General features: G+C 39.1%; 3 protein-coding genes and 1 long non-coding RNA gene across 5 annotated transcripts; 3 read left to right on the forward strand and 1 right to left on the reverse strand.

The window, feature by feature from the left end:
* Nucleotides 1-257: 257 nt before the first annotated feature.
* Nucleotides 258-2,434, forward strand: LOC144642309 (uncharacterized). The gene is made up of 3 exons (XM_078501276.1): nucleotides 258-390; nucleotides 1,494-1,630; nucleotides 2,228-2,434. The coding sequence occupies exons 1-3, from the start codon at nucleotides 306-308 to the stop codon at nucleotides 2,432-2,434; spliced, it is 429 nt and encodes a 142-aa protein (XP_078357402.1). The 5' UTR covers nucleotides 258-305.
* A 489-nt stretch (nucleotides 2,435-2,923) lies between these two features.
* Nucleotides 2,924-6,904, forward strand: LOC144641986 (uncharacterized). 2 transcript variants are annotated; one of them, XM_078500993.1, is made up of 5 exons: nucleotides 2,924-3,307; nucleotides 3,838-4,177; nucleotides 4,704-4,953; nucleotides 5,602-5,722; nucleotides 6,843-6,904. In XM_078500993.1, the coding sequence occupies exons 3-5, from the start codon at nucleotides 4,882-4,884 to the stop codon at nucleotides 6,893-6,895; spliced, it is 246 nt and encodes an 81-aa protein (XP_078357119.1). In that variant the 5' UTR covers nucleotides 2,924-3,307; nucleotides 3,838-4,177; nucleotides 4,704-4,881; the 3' UTR covers nucleotides 6,896-6,904. The 2 variants fall into 2 exon arrangements, with proteins under 2 accessions (XP_078357119.1, XP_078357118.1); XM_078500992.1 differs by lacking the exons at nucleotides 5,602-5,722; nucleotides 6,843-6,904 and having other exon boundaries at nucleotides 4,704-4,846.
* A 1,623-nt stretch (nucleotides 6,905-8,527) lies between these two features.
* LOC144644138 (uncharacterized) lies at nucleotides 8,528-13,093 on the forward strand. The gene is made up of 4 exons (XM_078503559.1): nucleotides 8,528-8,552; nucleotides 11,397-11,522; nucleotides 11,632-11,994; nucleotides 12,484-13,093. The coding sequence occupies exons 2-4, from the start codon at nucleotides 11,432-11,434 to the stop codon at nucleotides 12,858-12,860; spliced, it is 831 nt and encodes a 276-aa protein (XP_078359685.1). The 5' UTR covers nucleotides 8,528-8,552; nucleotides 11,397-11,431; the 3' UTR covers nucleotides 12,861-13,093.
* An 86-nt stretch (nucleotides 13,094-13,179) lies between these two features.
* LOC144644139 (uncharacterized) lies at nucleotides 13,180-15,181 on the reverse strand. Its single transcript, XR_013569050.1, has 2 exons — nucleotides 14,921-15,181; nucleotides 13,180-13,775 (listed from the first exon to the last, which is right to left on the reverse strand). It is a non-coding gene; the product is annotated as an uncharacterized LOC144644139 (long non-coding RNA).
* Between the last annotated feature and the right edge of the window lie 874 nt (nucleotides 15,182-16,055).

The raw sequence follows: 16,055 nt of genomic DNA on the forward strand, positions 1-16,055 counted from the left end.
CCCTCGTTCTCCCCTACTTGTTAGCGTCCATGCTAGGAGGGTCTACTTGTTTCACCACGCAGCGCTTCATCAGCAAAGTATCATGACAAAGTACCAAAGCCAATAGAGCGATGCCATTATTCTGAACAGAAGTATTTTAAACTACCAGGAGGATCGTGGACCCTGGGGACGAGAATGACACACGCCATGTTACAAATCATCAAATCACCAGTGCTGCGTGCAGGCTCCCTTGATGCTGAGAGGAGACTGTTGAATGATTGTTCTGAAGATGTTCTTAAATAGGATCAGATTGCCGCGACGTGAACATGACAACGATGACTGCATTGGCCGTAGAAGCAGCTCAAACTGCGGTGGAAATCGCAATAGCAGAATTTGCCGAGTCTTTAGCAGGTGCGATTGTTTAACACAATTGTAATAAGGTTGATCCCAGGTCAGTAACTTTGGGCGTGCATGCGGGAAAAAATAACCCCGAGAAAATAACTTGGACGTGGCTCAGACTCAGCATTTCAAACAGTAGGGCTCATTGCATAGAAAAGGAAACGGTCGTAGTCGCGGAAGAATGCGAGATTTCTTTTTCTCCTTGATTTCGGCGCACCCTTAGTAGAAAGAAGAGAGAGGGTTGTTATACCATGTGAGTGGATGATTTAGCTAACGCGCCTTTCGTTTCGTGATTTGATACATGCTTGATCAGACTGAGTTCTCGTGCAATAGCGTCAGTGACGTGTGGCGACGTAAGTTTCTCTAGTAGTAATCCATTCAACAGATCAGGTCAAAAGGATAAGAGTTCAGGATTATAAAAAGTAAATTAAATGTTGATTCAAATTGGTTACGGAACAGCACCAGAACCACCTGAAATTTAGCGACTCAGAGAGCGGAAGGTTAACATCTGAACTCTACAGAACGACAAGTTATCCTTCAATTTTCCGCTGGCCACAAGCAAGCTATGAGCTCCTGACCTTTCTGTTGTTACCTTGCCATTATAGTTTGTTTGTCACTTTGTGTCTATTAACACGTAAAAACTAACCGTAAACAGCTGTTTTTACTTAGGAAACGTGCGTGAGGTTTTTCGCTGAGCAGATCAGTTGCGAAGAGTATCAGTTACGTAAACCGATTAACTTTGGGGCGGACGTCAACCTCAACGAATACGACCACGAGATCAGTTTACTCCAACAGCTATTAGCCTCCTTGTATCCAGCTTGTCCAGTACATTTACTGTATATGTATAGAGAACTATAGACACTATAAGGTCATCAATAAGTCAGAGGTACTGGCCATAACACGGAGTTTGGTAGTGTGTTTGAATGTGGAGTTGAATTCGGGACGACTAAACACAAATCCATCTAGTGGCACTGCCAGGGCAAGGAGGATTCGAACCCGGGGCCTCCGCATTACAAGTCCAGCGCTCTAACCACTGGGCCACGCTGCCTCCTCCTCTCTGTATTTCAGAAGTATTTAAAACTATAAACTGTGATACTTAATTTGTTTTTTCGTAGAGTCATCTGTAAACAATGTGGCGAAAAAAATCGGAAATTCAGCACTGGAAGGTGCAGAGAAAGTTGCTGAAGAATATGCAGTATCCGCAGTGAAAGGCAAAGACCTACCAACAGTACAAACACAAAATGAAACCACGGTGAGTTACTTTGCGGAGTCATCTTGATCACGGACTTTGCGATCAAGACCGGTTTCCCGTTTTATGTAAACACAATATTCGAATCTCAGGTTACAATATCCGGGCGATCCATGATCCACACAGGAGGATATTGCCTGTTTCGGTTGGTATCTGAAACACGTTTTGTTTGATTGGTTTCAAATTTAGTCGAACCTTTCCTTACGGGCACCTACATAATACAGACATCTCTACATGAGGAGTGATAACAAGTAATTTAACCAGATCATATCGGGTCTCAATCTACGATAAGGCAAGCTTCTTATACCTAAACAAATCTTTAATTGATTGACTGACAGATTCATTAATTGATTGATAGTTCTATTTTTTATTTTCTTTCTCTATTTTGATATGTACGGGGAACACATTTTGAAAAAATTGGCAAAGTTTTTCAAATTCGTCGTTCTATGTTAGAAAGCTATTAATATTCCTTTAATTTAAAAGGAATAATAAAAAATGACTTTATATACCGTGACATTGCTCCTTTAAACTCTAGGGTGTTTAATGTGACCACGACTTAGCTGGTTTATTTTAATTATTTTACACACGTGTTTTTCGTAGAAAACATCTTTAAGGAGTATCCCTGACGATGGAGTGAATATCGATTGCATTGTTTCAGTGACTGGTGAAATCGTTTCTATTGTCGAAAAAATTGAAACACAGACTGCAGCAATTGGCGAAAATTGTTTAGACGACGACTTAAAAAACAAGCTTGAGTCAATTCATGATGCACTCAAAGGATTATCAGGCAAGTCTTGGATTGTTTAGGTGTCACGTGGATTATTCACGTAGATCTGTAACCCCCCCCCCCCTTGGAGACTCAGGGGCAGTTAGTGGGGGCGGGGGAAAGCCTATACAGTCGGAAAAAAAATCGGCGCCCGTATAGCCTTTTTCCCGCGCCCACTAACTGCCGCTGGGTCTCCGAGGATGTAACCCACCGATTAATTTCCACACATTATCATTGGACAAAACAAATCACGTGGTACAAAATCGGACGAAGGGCAGTCTAAAAAAGGCCCCGAGACTGAGAAAGCGAAGCTTCGATGACTTCTGTGAAGTTTTGAGGACAATCTTTCAGCCAAGGGCATTATCCTTCGTCCAATATACTAGCCGGCTGAAGGATTTTTTTGCTAAATATTGTATTGGAATAGATAATCTGCTTGCGTTGTCTAATAAGACGTAGTGTTGTAAAATGGTACAGTTCGAGACCTGACGAAATCCTTTTTGAGTACAAGACGAGAAACGTATCAGATGACAAGTAAGTTGAAAGGGGATTTGCCATTTTAAGATTCCAAGACCAATACAGACAATTTTGACGAGAGTAATTGAGGAGCGCATAAGAGGCCCTGTAGACTTGAAGCAACATTTCGTATTAAACAAAATTTTTATTCCACAAATAACTTTTCAGTCATGAATTGTCCTTGACCTGCACCTTGCTTTTACAAAAATGTATATCTCTGATGTTACTGACAGAAACGAAGTATAATTAATCTTGCAGGGATTGTGAACATGTTGAATGAAAGCTTAAAGGTTCTCGCCGAGGACACGAGCCTGGGTGTTATGGAGCTAGAAGAGAAAGACAACGACAAGCCAGTTCATGTCAGCTCCCTGCTGTGGGAATTACTTAGTGACGTCCACACGGTACCAAATGATTTAATAGTATATACATATTAGACGGAAACTGCAAAATAATTGAGTTCACTGACATTACAATTAAATGTAGTACAGTTGAACCTCCCTTTTAAACCTCTCAGCCTCTGTCCCAGACTGGAGAAACCGAACGTAACCTATAAACTGCACCTCAGCTTCAAAACACCTCCATACAACGACGGACAAATCCAACAAATCAAGAAGCCAAGCTCGAAGGCAACTGTAGAGGACGGTCGCAACGAAGGGCACTAGGCTCTGTTCAGTATACCATCCGCTTGCGGGTTTTATTTTATTTTTGTTTATTTTAGAATAGGTGCAAATACGGGCCGGTGCAAAATAAAGTGTTGGCCGAGAGTCTCAAGTCAAATAATGTGTCAGAGTTTGATGGTGTGCTGCGACTCGAGGAGACTTTCTAAAAGCATTTTCCAAGTTTCCCCTATCCGTTTTTCTTTCGTCGTTGGAAAGAACGAGCTTCAGGTAGCACTTAGTTACAAGTATTTATTTTAATTTTTCTTTTCTAGTTCTCTGAAGAGGCTGCGCAAATTTCCATTCAATGCACAGAAAAGAAAGAGTGGAAAACTCACAACTTTGAAGTGTTTAGAAACAGTTTAATACATGCCACAACGGGTTTACTTGCTGTGTGTGAATTACGCCAACTGTGCCCAACTTTACAGGAGAACAACATTCCTGAAAAAGGCGACGAGGAAGAATTGCTAGCGTTGCTGGAAAAGAATTTCCCAGATTGGAAGGATTTGATGAAGGCAAAAGCCAAGAGAGATGTTGATAAACTGGTTTTACAGGAAGCAATTGCTGCCAGCAAGCAATGCTTCCATCCAAATGGTTAAACGTTTCGTCAAAGAGGTAACGAGATTCTAACCTAAACCATGCCTCTAGAAACACAATTACTTAACGCTTTAGAGATTTTCAATTGAGTGTCCAAAGTAATTAATCTAAAATTGGTTTAAAAATAAAACTTGCGTCACCTCCTAAGCCAATCAGATGGTAAACTAACAGATGGTTGCTTGAAATTCAATCGAAAAAACTGCTCTTGTTTGCAAGGCTAGCACACTGGCAAGCTAATTATAACTGAGGAGAACGGCCAAGAGAACAATTACAATCACGAACTAGGATAAATATATTGACGGAAGCGTGGCCAGATTTGTATCATTAATATTAATTAAAACAAGTATATGACAATCCGTAAGAATGGATTTGTTATAATATTTACTGTCTTGACTTCAGACTTGTTCAATAATCCATGTATTGTATTGGTGAGTTTTTTTTTTACTAACATTAGAAACAGTTTTCAAATACTGATCAAAATGAATACCTGCTCGTTTCACCCAACTAATCTACGATATCTTTCCTTTATTTTATTCTTTTAAAGAAATTCACCTCTGAAATCAAACAACAAATTACTTCCAAAATTACGAATGCAGCAAAAACAGCAGGAAATGCCACAGTTCAAAAAGTCTTCAGTGACCGCCGTAGTCGCATCATTGCTATATCCAAGATTCCTTACTATAGTTGGGGAAAGACAGTCGCTCTTATTACTGATGCTTTAAATGGTGCCAAAGCAGAAGGCTGAGAAAGCCGCAAGAGAGAGCGTGAAGAATGCGTTGACAACAGAAGTCTTGGTAAGTATCAATTTAAAGAGACTCTTTCACGGGGATTTCGCAGATTTTTGATCTAAACTGTTCTGAAATTAGTGGTAGGCAACTTAACCCTAAATAAACATTATCTTTGAACATCTAAAGAAGTATATAACCTTAACCTTGGATAGAAATCAAGCCCTGGCTATAAATATCGATATTTCGAAGACGCGTGAAAAAACTTGAAAACGTTTGTCTAACTTTTTTCAAATTGCAATCCGTTTCCATCCGAGCCATCCGCAGCCAAAGATGCTCGTTAACAGTTTCAGTACTTTGATATAGCAATTTGTAATAAATTTTGGCGGTTCAAAATAAAATAATATTTTGTTCTATGTATAATATTTGAAGCGTAATATTTTAAAGCAAGAGTCAAATAAACATGATGTAGAAATTAGACATGCCTTATATAAACGTGCACCGCAGACGTATTTTATTGAGCGAGCGCATTTTGATCGGGTGAGCGCCATTTTGGATTCGATCTCGGGAGAGGCTTGGGGAGAGAGGAAGCATCCTAGAGAGCAGTTAGCGAGCAGAAGACCAAAAACAGAAATTGGCCGCCAGCTTTACAGAATTAAGACAACATATGTCTTTGTGAGTTTGTTAAAGGGACGAATTTCGGTTGATATCTTACAGGATCACATTAAGGTGATATCACAAGAGCTGCCTGGTGTGGTGGTGTCAGAGCACATGTCTGAACTGGATGCTGCTGTTCAACAAGCCATTAACAACACAGTGGAACTCTTCAAGCCAATCAGTAAGATTTTCCTTCTCATGTTAGTTTAATGATTAGATGTTCAGAAAGTTTTGTCTCCTCTATTTCCGTGCATAGCTGGACAGCCTAGTATTAAGGGGCTCCGCACACGTGGGGACATGTCTCAGGGACATGTTGCACCAACATGTAGCAGCGACAAAATCATGTGTTGTTCACACTGAGGGGACATGTAGCAGGGACGATTTTGCGGCAGTTTTGTCCCTGCGACATGTTGCACGGATTTTAACTCGTTGGACTGCGTGCAACATGTTGCAGGGACAAACGTTGCAAGAATTCATGTTGCACGCGCCAAAAACTATCAGCACACACGAGGGGACATTTCGATGCAACATGTCCCCGCTACATTTTCTTGCGTGTGAACACATTGTGATTTTGTCGCTGCTACATGTCCCCGCTACACGTCCCTGCTACATGTCCTCTCAGTGTGAGCAACACATAATTTTGTCGCTGCCTCATGTCGCTGAGACATGTCCCTGCGTCTTGACCCCACGTGTGCGGAGACCTTTACAGTCAAGCTTCTATTAAACGGTCATTTCAATGGCCAGTTGACCGCTTTCTACAAGTTGACCGTTTAATACAGAGTCGTGGGACAGACCCACACAAGATGAATTGGGCGTAGTATAAAATGGTTTATATCACTCTGAAATTTGTAAAAGGAAATCAGTTACGGCTTTTGATTAACTAGAATGGCCATATTTGATGAACATGTATGGCTTCCTTAATACAGGGATTAAAACTTACAGGACTTTTAGAACTGATCACTGAATGAGGTTTGACCTTCTTGTGTTAGGCTGTTACAGATTAGAGCTTTTAGAAACAAAACTCCCTGCTCGTCTTCTAATAAATGATCAATGGTTTGTCAGTATCTTTTATAATAGAAGTTTTATAACATTGTAGTTTTATAACATTGTAGTTTTTAATATATTTTAATGTAAATAGCTTTTAATATTTTTTAAATCTTGTAATATATATAGTTTTTATTCATTTACACGTAATTCAGTCTAAGGACTGCCAAGTGTAAAAGTTTTTTAATAATAAACGATATTTCTTCTTCTTCTTCTACGTCCATTATCATTCTAATAATTTTCGTCTTTTTTTGCAGGTGAAACAGCGCTAAATTTTCATGACGACGAACATTCTCAGAACGAATTATAATCAAGGGGGATTGGCTTAATTGGATTAATTTCCAAGTTATCGAAGAAAATATGCGTAAAGACTGCTGAAGGCGTGTTTAACACAGAGGTTTCCCAGTAAACAACAGACGAGGAAGATAATCAGAGCTCCATCATAAGTCGAAGTATTTAAAGGAGCTGTGTAACCCGCACAAATAAATACTGAAGCACCATTTCAATTCTCTTTTACGTATGAAGAATTGACAAGCGTTACCGGAATATAGTACCCTTCAAAAATCACAAATCTACGTTGTATCGGCCTCTGCTTTTATTAAAGTTGGTATAGGGTGCTTGTGCTATACTTACAAAACTGTGTAGTGTAAAGACTGAAGAAAGGAAAGGAAAATAAATATGGGTTGCTAGTGCTGTTTTGAATAACGCTGAGTTCTTGTTTGATGTAACGATTGCTGAACATACAGATATAGTTTGGAAATGCGGGGAAAGAAATGCCTTGAGGAGAAGAGGGTAGAAATGTCCGAGGGAAATATAAATAGCACGTTTCTTGCATTTTTACTTATTTTGTCAAGTCGAAACAAGCATATGATATGAAATACTCTACCACTAAATCTCCAACATGTGCAGCAGGATTCGTTGATGTAACACCGCGAGACGACGCCCATTGTTACTTTCTGAGGTCGTTATGTTAGCTCATCCCTCGACGGTTGACTCAGTACCAAGGCATCTATCAATCTCGTTCCCAGAGCCTTGACCAGCGGTCGGGAAACTCAACAGCTCTGGGCTAATCCAAAACCTGAACCAGAAAATCCTGGTTCCGCATTGATTGTGCGCGTGCGTCGGAGATTGTGGTGAAACGAACATGTTTTCAACAGCCAATCAGGGTCGGTCTCCTTTGTGGCGGGCTTTCAGATTTGCCCAGACGTCCCCGTTCCTGGCGCAGACCAGAAGGATCGCGGCCTCTGGGGACGAGATCACGCTGGGCTCTTCACCGCAATGGACGTAGCTAAAAGCTTTGCAATTCTAGTGCGCGAGGGTACATGCTTGTAGATCAAGTAAGTCGATCAGTTTACATTCATATTTATAAAGGTCCTTTACATTGTTTATTTAATTTCATTAAAAAAGTGACATGCTCTTGTTGCTAAGCACCCCCTGCGGGTTAGGATAGAATGTTGTTCCGAAGAGAAAAACCATCAAATTGTGTAATTTGCTCGAAGAAGGCCTTGATAAAAAAATTCTAAAAATTTCTTTGTAAATGAGACTGAATTTTAAAGACTGATTTGCACAGCTGAGAAAGATGTCTTTAATTTCTGTTCATGCAGGGGACTAATAATAATGGAACTAAACATGTCAGTGCTGGGCCTCGTTGTGCAAAGATAGCCAATTAATTAAAGGTAGGTTGACTTTCTATTAGATCTTCTTGGAAATAAACCTACACCGTTTAACTAACTTTGTAGATATCAAACTTATTCATTCTTCTTTCCTTTAAAAAAATTAAAAACGATTCTTTTGATTTTGAAAACAAAGAAGCTGTTATGTTACGGGCAATGAGATGCCTTCATTGTCAAAATACCTGACGTCGGCTTGCTGAGCAAACAGCAGGGTAATATAATTTGTAATTTTGTTTCATTGAGAAGATAAACTAAAAGTACCCACAGACGCTACCCCGTCGAAGCAGGTAACAGGTAAGAAAACTTTAGAAAAAGCTTATCTGTAGCCGGACAAAGCGTTTCATTTTACAGATACTGTAGTAACCATTCACTTACCATTATTTTGTCTTTTGTTAAAACTCGTATAATAAACTAGTTACTGTAGTCATTGCAAAAATAATTAGTCAGAAAGCCACCACCAATTCATAATGTACACGACATTTTGGAAGGAAAGATTGAGTAGTGTTAACTGTACGAGTTTTAAGTTAATCGTTAAAAAGTATATGCATGTTCATCGTTCGGCCTACCGGTTTTCCTGCCGTTCACAAAAGTCACCTCCTATGCTTGGCTACACACCGGTTTGATAGGTGGATCCTGACGCGGCGTAATAATTCTTACTACAGTTTTCAAAGTTTCGTCAGACCGGTTGGATTATTATTCGACCGATAAGCTTCATTCTGGGCTGTATGTAGTTATTATTATTATTCAGTTGCATAATTCGTGCGAAGGTTTCAAACATCAAAGTGTGGTAGAGAATTTCACAAGGCCGATTGAATTTTCTTGTTGGCCTTACTAGCATCGAAAAGAGCGTAGAACGGATTTGAGTGCCTCTTTCCTTGTTTTATTTTGCTTGTTTTATTTTGTTGTAAGAGCTTATTATTTGAGCAAGTGAAAGATAAACTCGGCCAGAATATAGTAGTCATGGAAAACAAAACGTTCCTAGAATAAAAAGGTGTTGACTGGCTACAATATGTACAGTAGTACATTATTCTTCACCAAAAAGATGTCAGTTTTTATTAAACAAAATGTGCGTTCAGGGTACCTGCAGCAGTTCAACAACCTTTTTCTATTTTTTTTTCCATTATTAAGTACCTCCACTGACCGATTGTTAACACAAATTAGTGAGAAACATGCAAGTCTTCGTATACAGCTCTTAGAAGAATGTAAATAACAATATCTGTCTTAGTACTGGTTATTAGTTTACCGGCATTTGCTATTCGCAGTATTTCTTCTCTTGTCAAAGCTTTTATACACCTTATTTAGTTTGTGAGATGCATTATTTTATAAAAGCATCGTCTTTCTTGGGCTGAATGTAAACTTTCCTTAATTGTAGAGGATTACAGTCCGACTATATTGTTAAGGAGTTGTAATTTAAAAAAATGAAAACAAGTCGATGCTTATAAAGAACTCCGTTCATTGAAATGGTACACGAACAGTTGTTACTTAATCACTATGATGGAGATAAAAGTGTTGGTTGCAGAGCATGTAGCTTTCCAGTTGGAAGGGATAGCAATTATTTCTGTAAGTTAACTCAGTGGGTGTATTTTGAAACAAAACGAAAACCAAAGTTTGTCTGTAACTGAGGGACTAACCAATTAGTTGTCTGTGGTTTTTGTGGTTTCAAGATCACATTGTGTGTTTGGTCAAAACAAACTCAACATTTTAATAATAATAATAATAAAATTAACGCTTTTATTGCTTTGACCGTAAGAAAAACAAACATAAAATAAAATATTTAGGAAATTATTGTTATTGATTTCGATAAAATTATTTGATCAATTAACCAGGGCTTTACTAATGATTTCTAACAATATATCCCTCATCACAGCGTTTAATTCGTTTCTTCTTAGCATCTGTCCAAAACGGTTTTTTATACAGCTTTTAAGCCCTGCCCCTGATATCCCTTATATAAGCACTCCCTGAGTAACAGGCCCAATCAGAATCCCTCACGAAGTTGTATAAGCCCAGAGCAAATAACCAGCATTTCACGATGCAGTCAACTCTCTCTAAGACGGACACCCGGGACCGGCCGCAGCTGTCCATCTTAGAGAGGTGTCCGCCGAGAGAGTCGAGAAACATGACACCAGTATTCTAAGATAATAAAGCTTAACCTGCACAATGCAACAAACCTTGCTAACGCAACAAGACTTAGTAAAAAAGGACCGATTTGCTTGTTAAAGCAAAATGAAGCTTCACCTGTAAACTGAGTAGAAAACGACCTCTTAGTGTCCATACACTAAGAAGAAGACCGAGCGTCATTGCTTTTGGTAACTAAGCTGAACACGTATCCTTAGGGCACTGACTAAGCAGTCGACGAAGTGGAAGTATTTTACTACTAACTATAAAAAAACACTTCTCAAGTGTCCGTTAATGATTCAAAGTGTCCGTGTCCGCAGAGGTGTCCATCTATAGGGAGTTTGTACAGAAAATGACTGAAAAACGGCAGGGACCATCACCAGGTGTCCGTCTAGGAGGGCCACTATAGAGGGGCGTAGGGAGAGTCGACTGTGGCAGAAGAGGGTTGGAAAACGACATAATTAAAACTATGCTAAAGCCATTTATTTGGGTAAACAATTTTTTTTTCAAAAGATTAATGATAGTTGTAAACTCATCCCTTATCAAGAAGATTGGGCAACTGTGCTTTAAATAAAACTCAGTCACGAAAAAGTAATGTGACTGTCGTATCTATTATTTTACATTTAATACTTTTCAATAACTAAACAGAAGATACCGCCATGATTCGAATTCGAATACACACGGTAAAGAGAAAATATACCCACTGTAAACCAAACTGGTCTCTGATGAAAGATGAAGGAAATGTGTGAAAACTAGCTAGTTGAATCTGAACTTACATTTGAATCCTGATAACTCAAACCTTTAACGGAAATTGAAAAAAAAAAGGCTCGAGTTATTGGGGATTCGATTTATCGAGGGTCACTGGGTTCGAGTTAGCGGGAGGTCCGAGTTATCGGGATTCAACTGTAGTTCCAAAGATTTACCGTAACAATCAGGGAAAATTGCCTTAACTTTCTATTACTGTTTTTTTTTGTTTGCTTATTAATCTTATTATTCATCTTACTATTATTGTAATTCAATTAGTTGCAGTAAGCCAGTCCAGTCTCGTCTTCCAACTCATGGCTTTCATCATGGCTTTTCTTCTGAAGAGATGGCTCTTGGTTTTGTCGCTGGTGCTGGTTGTCGGTGAAGCGACTTTTGTATTTAAAGGTAGAAAAAGCTTTTTAAAAAATATCCCCTATCTATAATGAAATATGGAAGGATGTTAAACTGCGACATCGATGGTATGGTTCCTTAAACGTCTGTATATTTTCAACAGGAGAACGTGTATTGGCAAGAAAACCACACAGCACCTACTCTTATGGTAATGTGACCGAAGAAAAAGAAACTACATTCCTGGTCACATTCGACAGCGGAGATCAAATTGAGTATAGCTTTGAGGACAAAACAGCAGTTGCATACGACTCCATTCCAGCCTGGGTTACCTTAGGTGATCATGTTCTTGCAATGTCGCCGATGGCAAATCGGAGCGGACAATACCTTGTTGGCTTTGTGTCTGCTGATTTTTGTCGAGGACAAGACAAAGAAAATTATGAGATCACTTTGGACAACGGTCACCAAGTCAGCAACTACACTCGCAATAAGTTGCGAAAGCTTCCTTTCTTCTCCTCAATTCATCAAGGTAAGAGTTTCGGTACCGGCTACTATAAATGACGTAATTAGCATGTTAGTATTAAGATGCTTAGCTATTTTACACTTTGAAATGCGCTTTCCTTTAAAAATTTATACAAGGTCGATTGCCAAAACGCCATGTTAACTCTTTTTGATTCCAAGAGTCAATCCTAAAGTTTGTTAAATGTGTTTAATATCTTTGGGTTCGTGAATAAGAACCTAAATAAAAGTATGACCGTCCCTCAGCACGCCTTTTGACAGGTTTAGCAGTCAATGGGTTAAGTTTGAGATTTTTTTCCACCTGTGGGAAGGGTTAAAATAGTTGGTGCCAAAAAAGAATAAAATGAAACTTCAGTGAATGTCGTCTTTGTAACCTGATGCCTGATAAAGGCCTAACAATACCGAGGTCAAATGCACATTTTATCTGCAGTTTACTTTGTGCTGGAGGTTAAGACTATTGCTGAGTATCTAAAGTTCTTGATTTCTTCCCTTCTTTCAGCTGGAGCTCGTGTCTTTGCTCGAGGAGATGACAACCTCTACTACAGGGGACTCGTGAAAAATACAAGTTACCATGGCAATACTCTTTACATAAACGTGCAACTGGACCAATCAGGATCCATTTCGCATCAAGCAAGTGACGAAAGAGCCATCGTCCTCGACGTAATCCCGTCATATAGTCACGTGCACGCAACTCAGCGCGTGATTGGTTATTATCCCGGGTACTCAAGTTACCTTCCTGGAACAGTGCTAAGACGGAATGTGCGCTGCTGGAAATCTGCTTACCGCGTCCGGTTTGACATGGGAACGCAGCGAGAACAAGATTTTAATGATATTCGAATTCTACCTCCATATGTACAGTTTTTATTCTCTCCCTAAAGCGGAGCCCAAGGTTATTTTGGAAAGAAAAATGTCCTTTGGGAAGTGGTAAAGAATCCGAGAAAACTCAGCAAAAGACAAATTAGTTTTATTTTGCTAGAAAAATAGCATAGAAAATACTCGTGGTCCTAAACCCATGAATTGTAATTTCAAGTTACCATTCAGGCTGAGGAGGCTTCTTAATGTCAATGGAAGAAGTTGAAAATGAATGTATGTAGTAAGCGGTAATAAAACGAGGTTCAAATGCTCATTTAAGACTGTAGTTCGTCTTCAGTTGTTCGAAGTTGTGTTAGTCTAAAGGAAGTTGGTTCAAAACCAGTCCATTAAAAGGTGTAAACACCATTTATTCTTAGCAGAAATTTTCTTTGATCGCTAGCTCCTGGGGAGTTTTTTAGGCTTAAAGTCATCGATTAATTGATAGATTGATTGTTCGTTAACTGAACTAGATCGTCGAGCCAAAATTTCTGATTGCCTTTCTTCTCTTCATTTTATTGCTTTCCAATCTCGAAATATCCCGCAGCATAGCGTCAATTTCCCTCTGTAGTTGGCGATTTTCCCTCGTGAGTTTGCCAATCTCAAACGCAACTTCCATCAAACCAGATCTGAGGAGAACAGCTGCCTTCAATGTTATACTTTGGCGTTTTCTTGCTTGTTCCTGATCGTAATGTAATTTAGTGCGTTTATTTCCTTGGTCACTGTGATGATGCCATTGACGACAAGAATTATGATGACTGTCGGTCACGGAACATTCGTCCTTTATGAGTCCATCAGAGTCACAAGATGGCGACGAGTTGTAGCTTTGTTCTTCCATAACTTTCGCATGTAGTTGTCTCGGCTCATTCGTATTCCAGAATTCTTATTGTTGCTACGTTGTCCCTGTTAAAACCGAGAAGAGATGAACTTGTATTCAGAATTCTGTAAAAAGAAAGCGAAAAAGAGAGTCAGGAAAACATCCTTATGGGTAAACTATTGATAAACTTTCTGCCTTTCTAATAATAACTTAAATTTAACTGGGTACCAGTAATCATCCTCTTTCTTTATCATTAGGACATCAAATATTGGCAATATCATGTATGATTTAATAATGAAGACGACTAGTGAAAAATATCGAATAAGGCAAATACTGGCCGTTCCACAGTGGACTAACAAGACAACGTTTGCGATTCATTCGAGATGGGGATCATTTGGTTTTAGAACAAAGTCGATGCATCGATGATGGTCTCAGTATCTTCAATTCTGTGTAAAAACTAAAATCTTAATTTAAGATGTTTCGTCTTACCCCAGCACCAGAAAAATAGCTGGCACTATTATTATTATTGTTGCGTTGGAGTTGTCTGATGCTTATAACAATTCTGGTCGGGTGCACGTGGGTTAGGTTATAAACGTGAAAGTGGCACATGCTCATTCAGTTACATGTGACAGGTCACGTGTATCTGAATGAGCATGTGCGTGTTTAAAAACACGTTTTGCAAACTAACATCCACCAGCACACAGTCAGGTCGCCAGCTGTTTCATATAAGCTTGGTTGCAATTAAATCTTTATTATTTATGTTATGAGAGCTCGTAAGTTATTCGGTCGTTTTCCGCTTCGGCCAACACTATACTCTCAATTGCTTGATATCAATACTTCGACATTAAATAAGCATACCCGGCTGGAAGATTCAGAATTTTCGACCCGGATTTTGATTCCCCAAACGTTTTGTGGTTTACATTTTCTCACTTTTCAGCCAACTTGAGTGCAAATACTTTCTAAATTGTACAAAATTTGTGTACAGCGAGCTACATTATGCACCGCAAGCTACATGCAATGGTTCATGTTGTGGTAATTATGTGATTGGGTTATTATATGCAATTTAAACAGAATGAATTTTTATCGCCAACGAACAAATCCAACTTTCGAACAAAATGGCAGAATTTAAATATCTTCCTAAACAACAAGCATTCCATCTAAAGGCACAAACGGTTATTAGAACTGATATGCTGTAACTGCTAAAAAACGAACACAGGCCAGGCTGCAATACTTATGTTTACAGCATGTCGGCTACAAGAGTTATTCTTACCTTTTCTCGCTCGCCGGAGAAGTGAAAATTGTCCTTAAACTTTCTGTAAACGCTGTTCACTTGATTAGCTTTGATTGAGTTACCGTTCACTGAATGCTCTCCCTAAACAAACTTCTTCTCGGTTAAAACATGTCTCAAATGAGATGCAGGTGAGTAAAAACGTGAGAGCTAGGAGCTCACGTGGCAATTGTTTAAACACGTTTTCTGTTAGCTAAAGCTTTGCACAGTTATCACGACCTTTGGAATAAAATAACGATTGTTTATTTTAACTGAGTGATTGCTTGAGAATCCTGACCCATTTCAGTCATAGGGCTGTCTGGTCACGATTCGCCGCTAGGAACGTGAACATCAATGAATTGTCTTGGTCGATAATAAACACTGCCGTACTTTTTTAGGTATTTCTGGGAAAAAAGAGTTGATTTGGTTAATCCCTCGATTTTTGCTGATATTGGGAGACATTTACAATAGAAATGCCGCCATTTTGGTTCATTGTGACTGAAGGTGCATGGGGTCATGGCGGCTACTGTGACGTTAATTGAGTCGTCGACAATCTACATTCCCGTTTCTTACTTGCTTTATTAAGAAAAGTGCCGGAAGTAGGTCGAAAAAAAAAATGACAGTTGCAACCATGGGCATATTAGTAAGCTGCAGCAATACTCGAATGCTTTACACAACATTATTTTAAGCTGGAAACAAAGAAACGAACAGACACGCTTAAGGCTTTACAATTAAAACTGTTATTAACAGAGGCACTGAGGCCCATACACCAAGCATTTTAAATCAATGATTTTGTGAGATGCAGTATATAATGTATAAGAGCCCCGCGCCACTGTTCCGTTCACAACACGACTATCACGCGATTAACGTCTTTCCATCAATTCATGAATTCGCAATAACAGCAGCAGGTTAGTTCTTTATCGCTATAACGCATTAATATCGGCGGCGATACACACGAGTTTACCGCATAAAAAGGAGGTCTTTTTATATACACCCCAGGAATGGAATAAAATACATGATCATAAAAGTTTGAAAAAGGAAGAAAAATATTGTCAAGCTTAACTTGCCTTCCAACACAAAACAAACCGGCAGACCGTTTCAAAACTATAAAAATTCAGAGGTCAATATTCTCCTTAAT

This window comes from Oculina patagonica, chromosome 2, assembly GCF_052425735.1.
Source record: "Oculina patagonica isolate OP01 chromosome 2, crgOcupat, whole genome shotgun sequence".
Lineage (NCBI taxonomy): Eukaryota > Metazoa > Cnidaria > Anthozoa > Scleractinia > Oculinidae > Oculina > Oculina patagonica.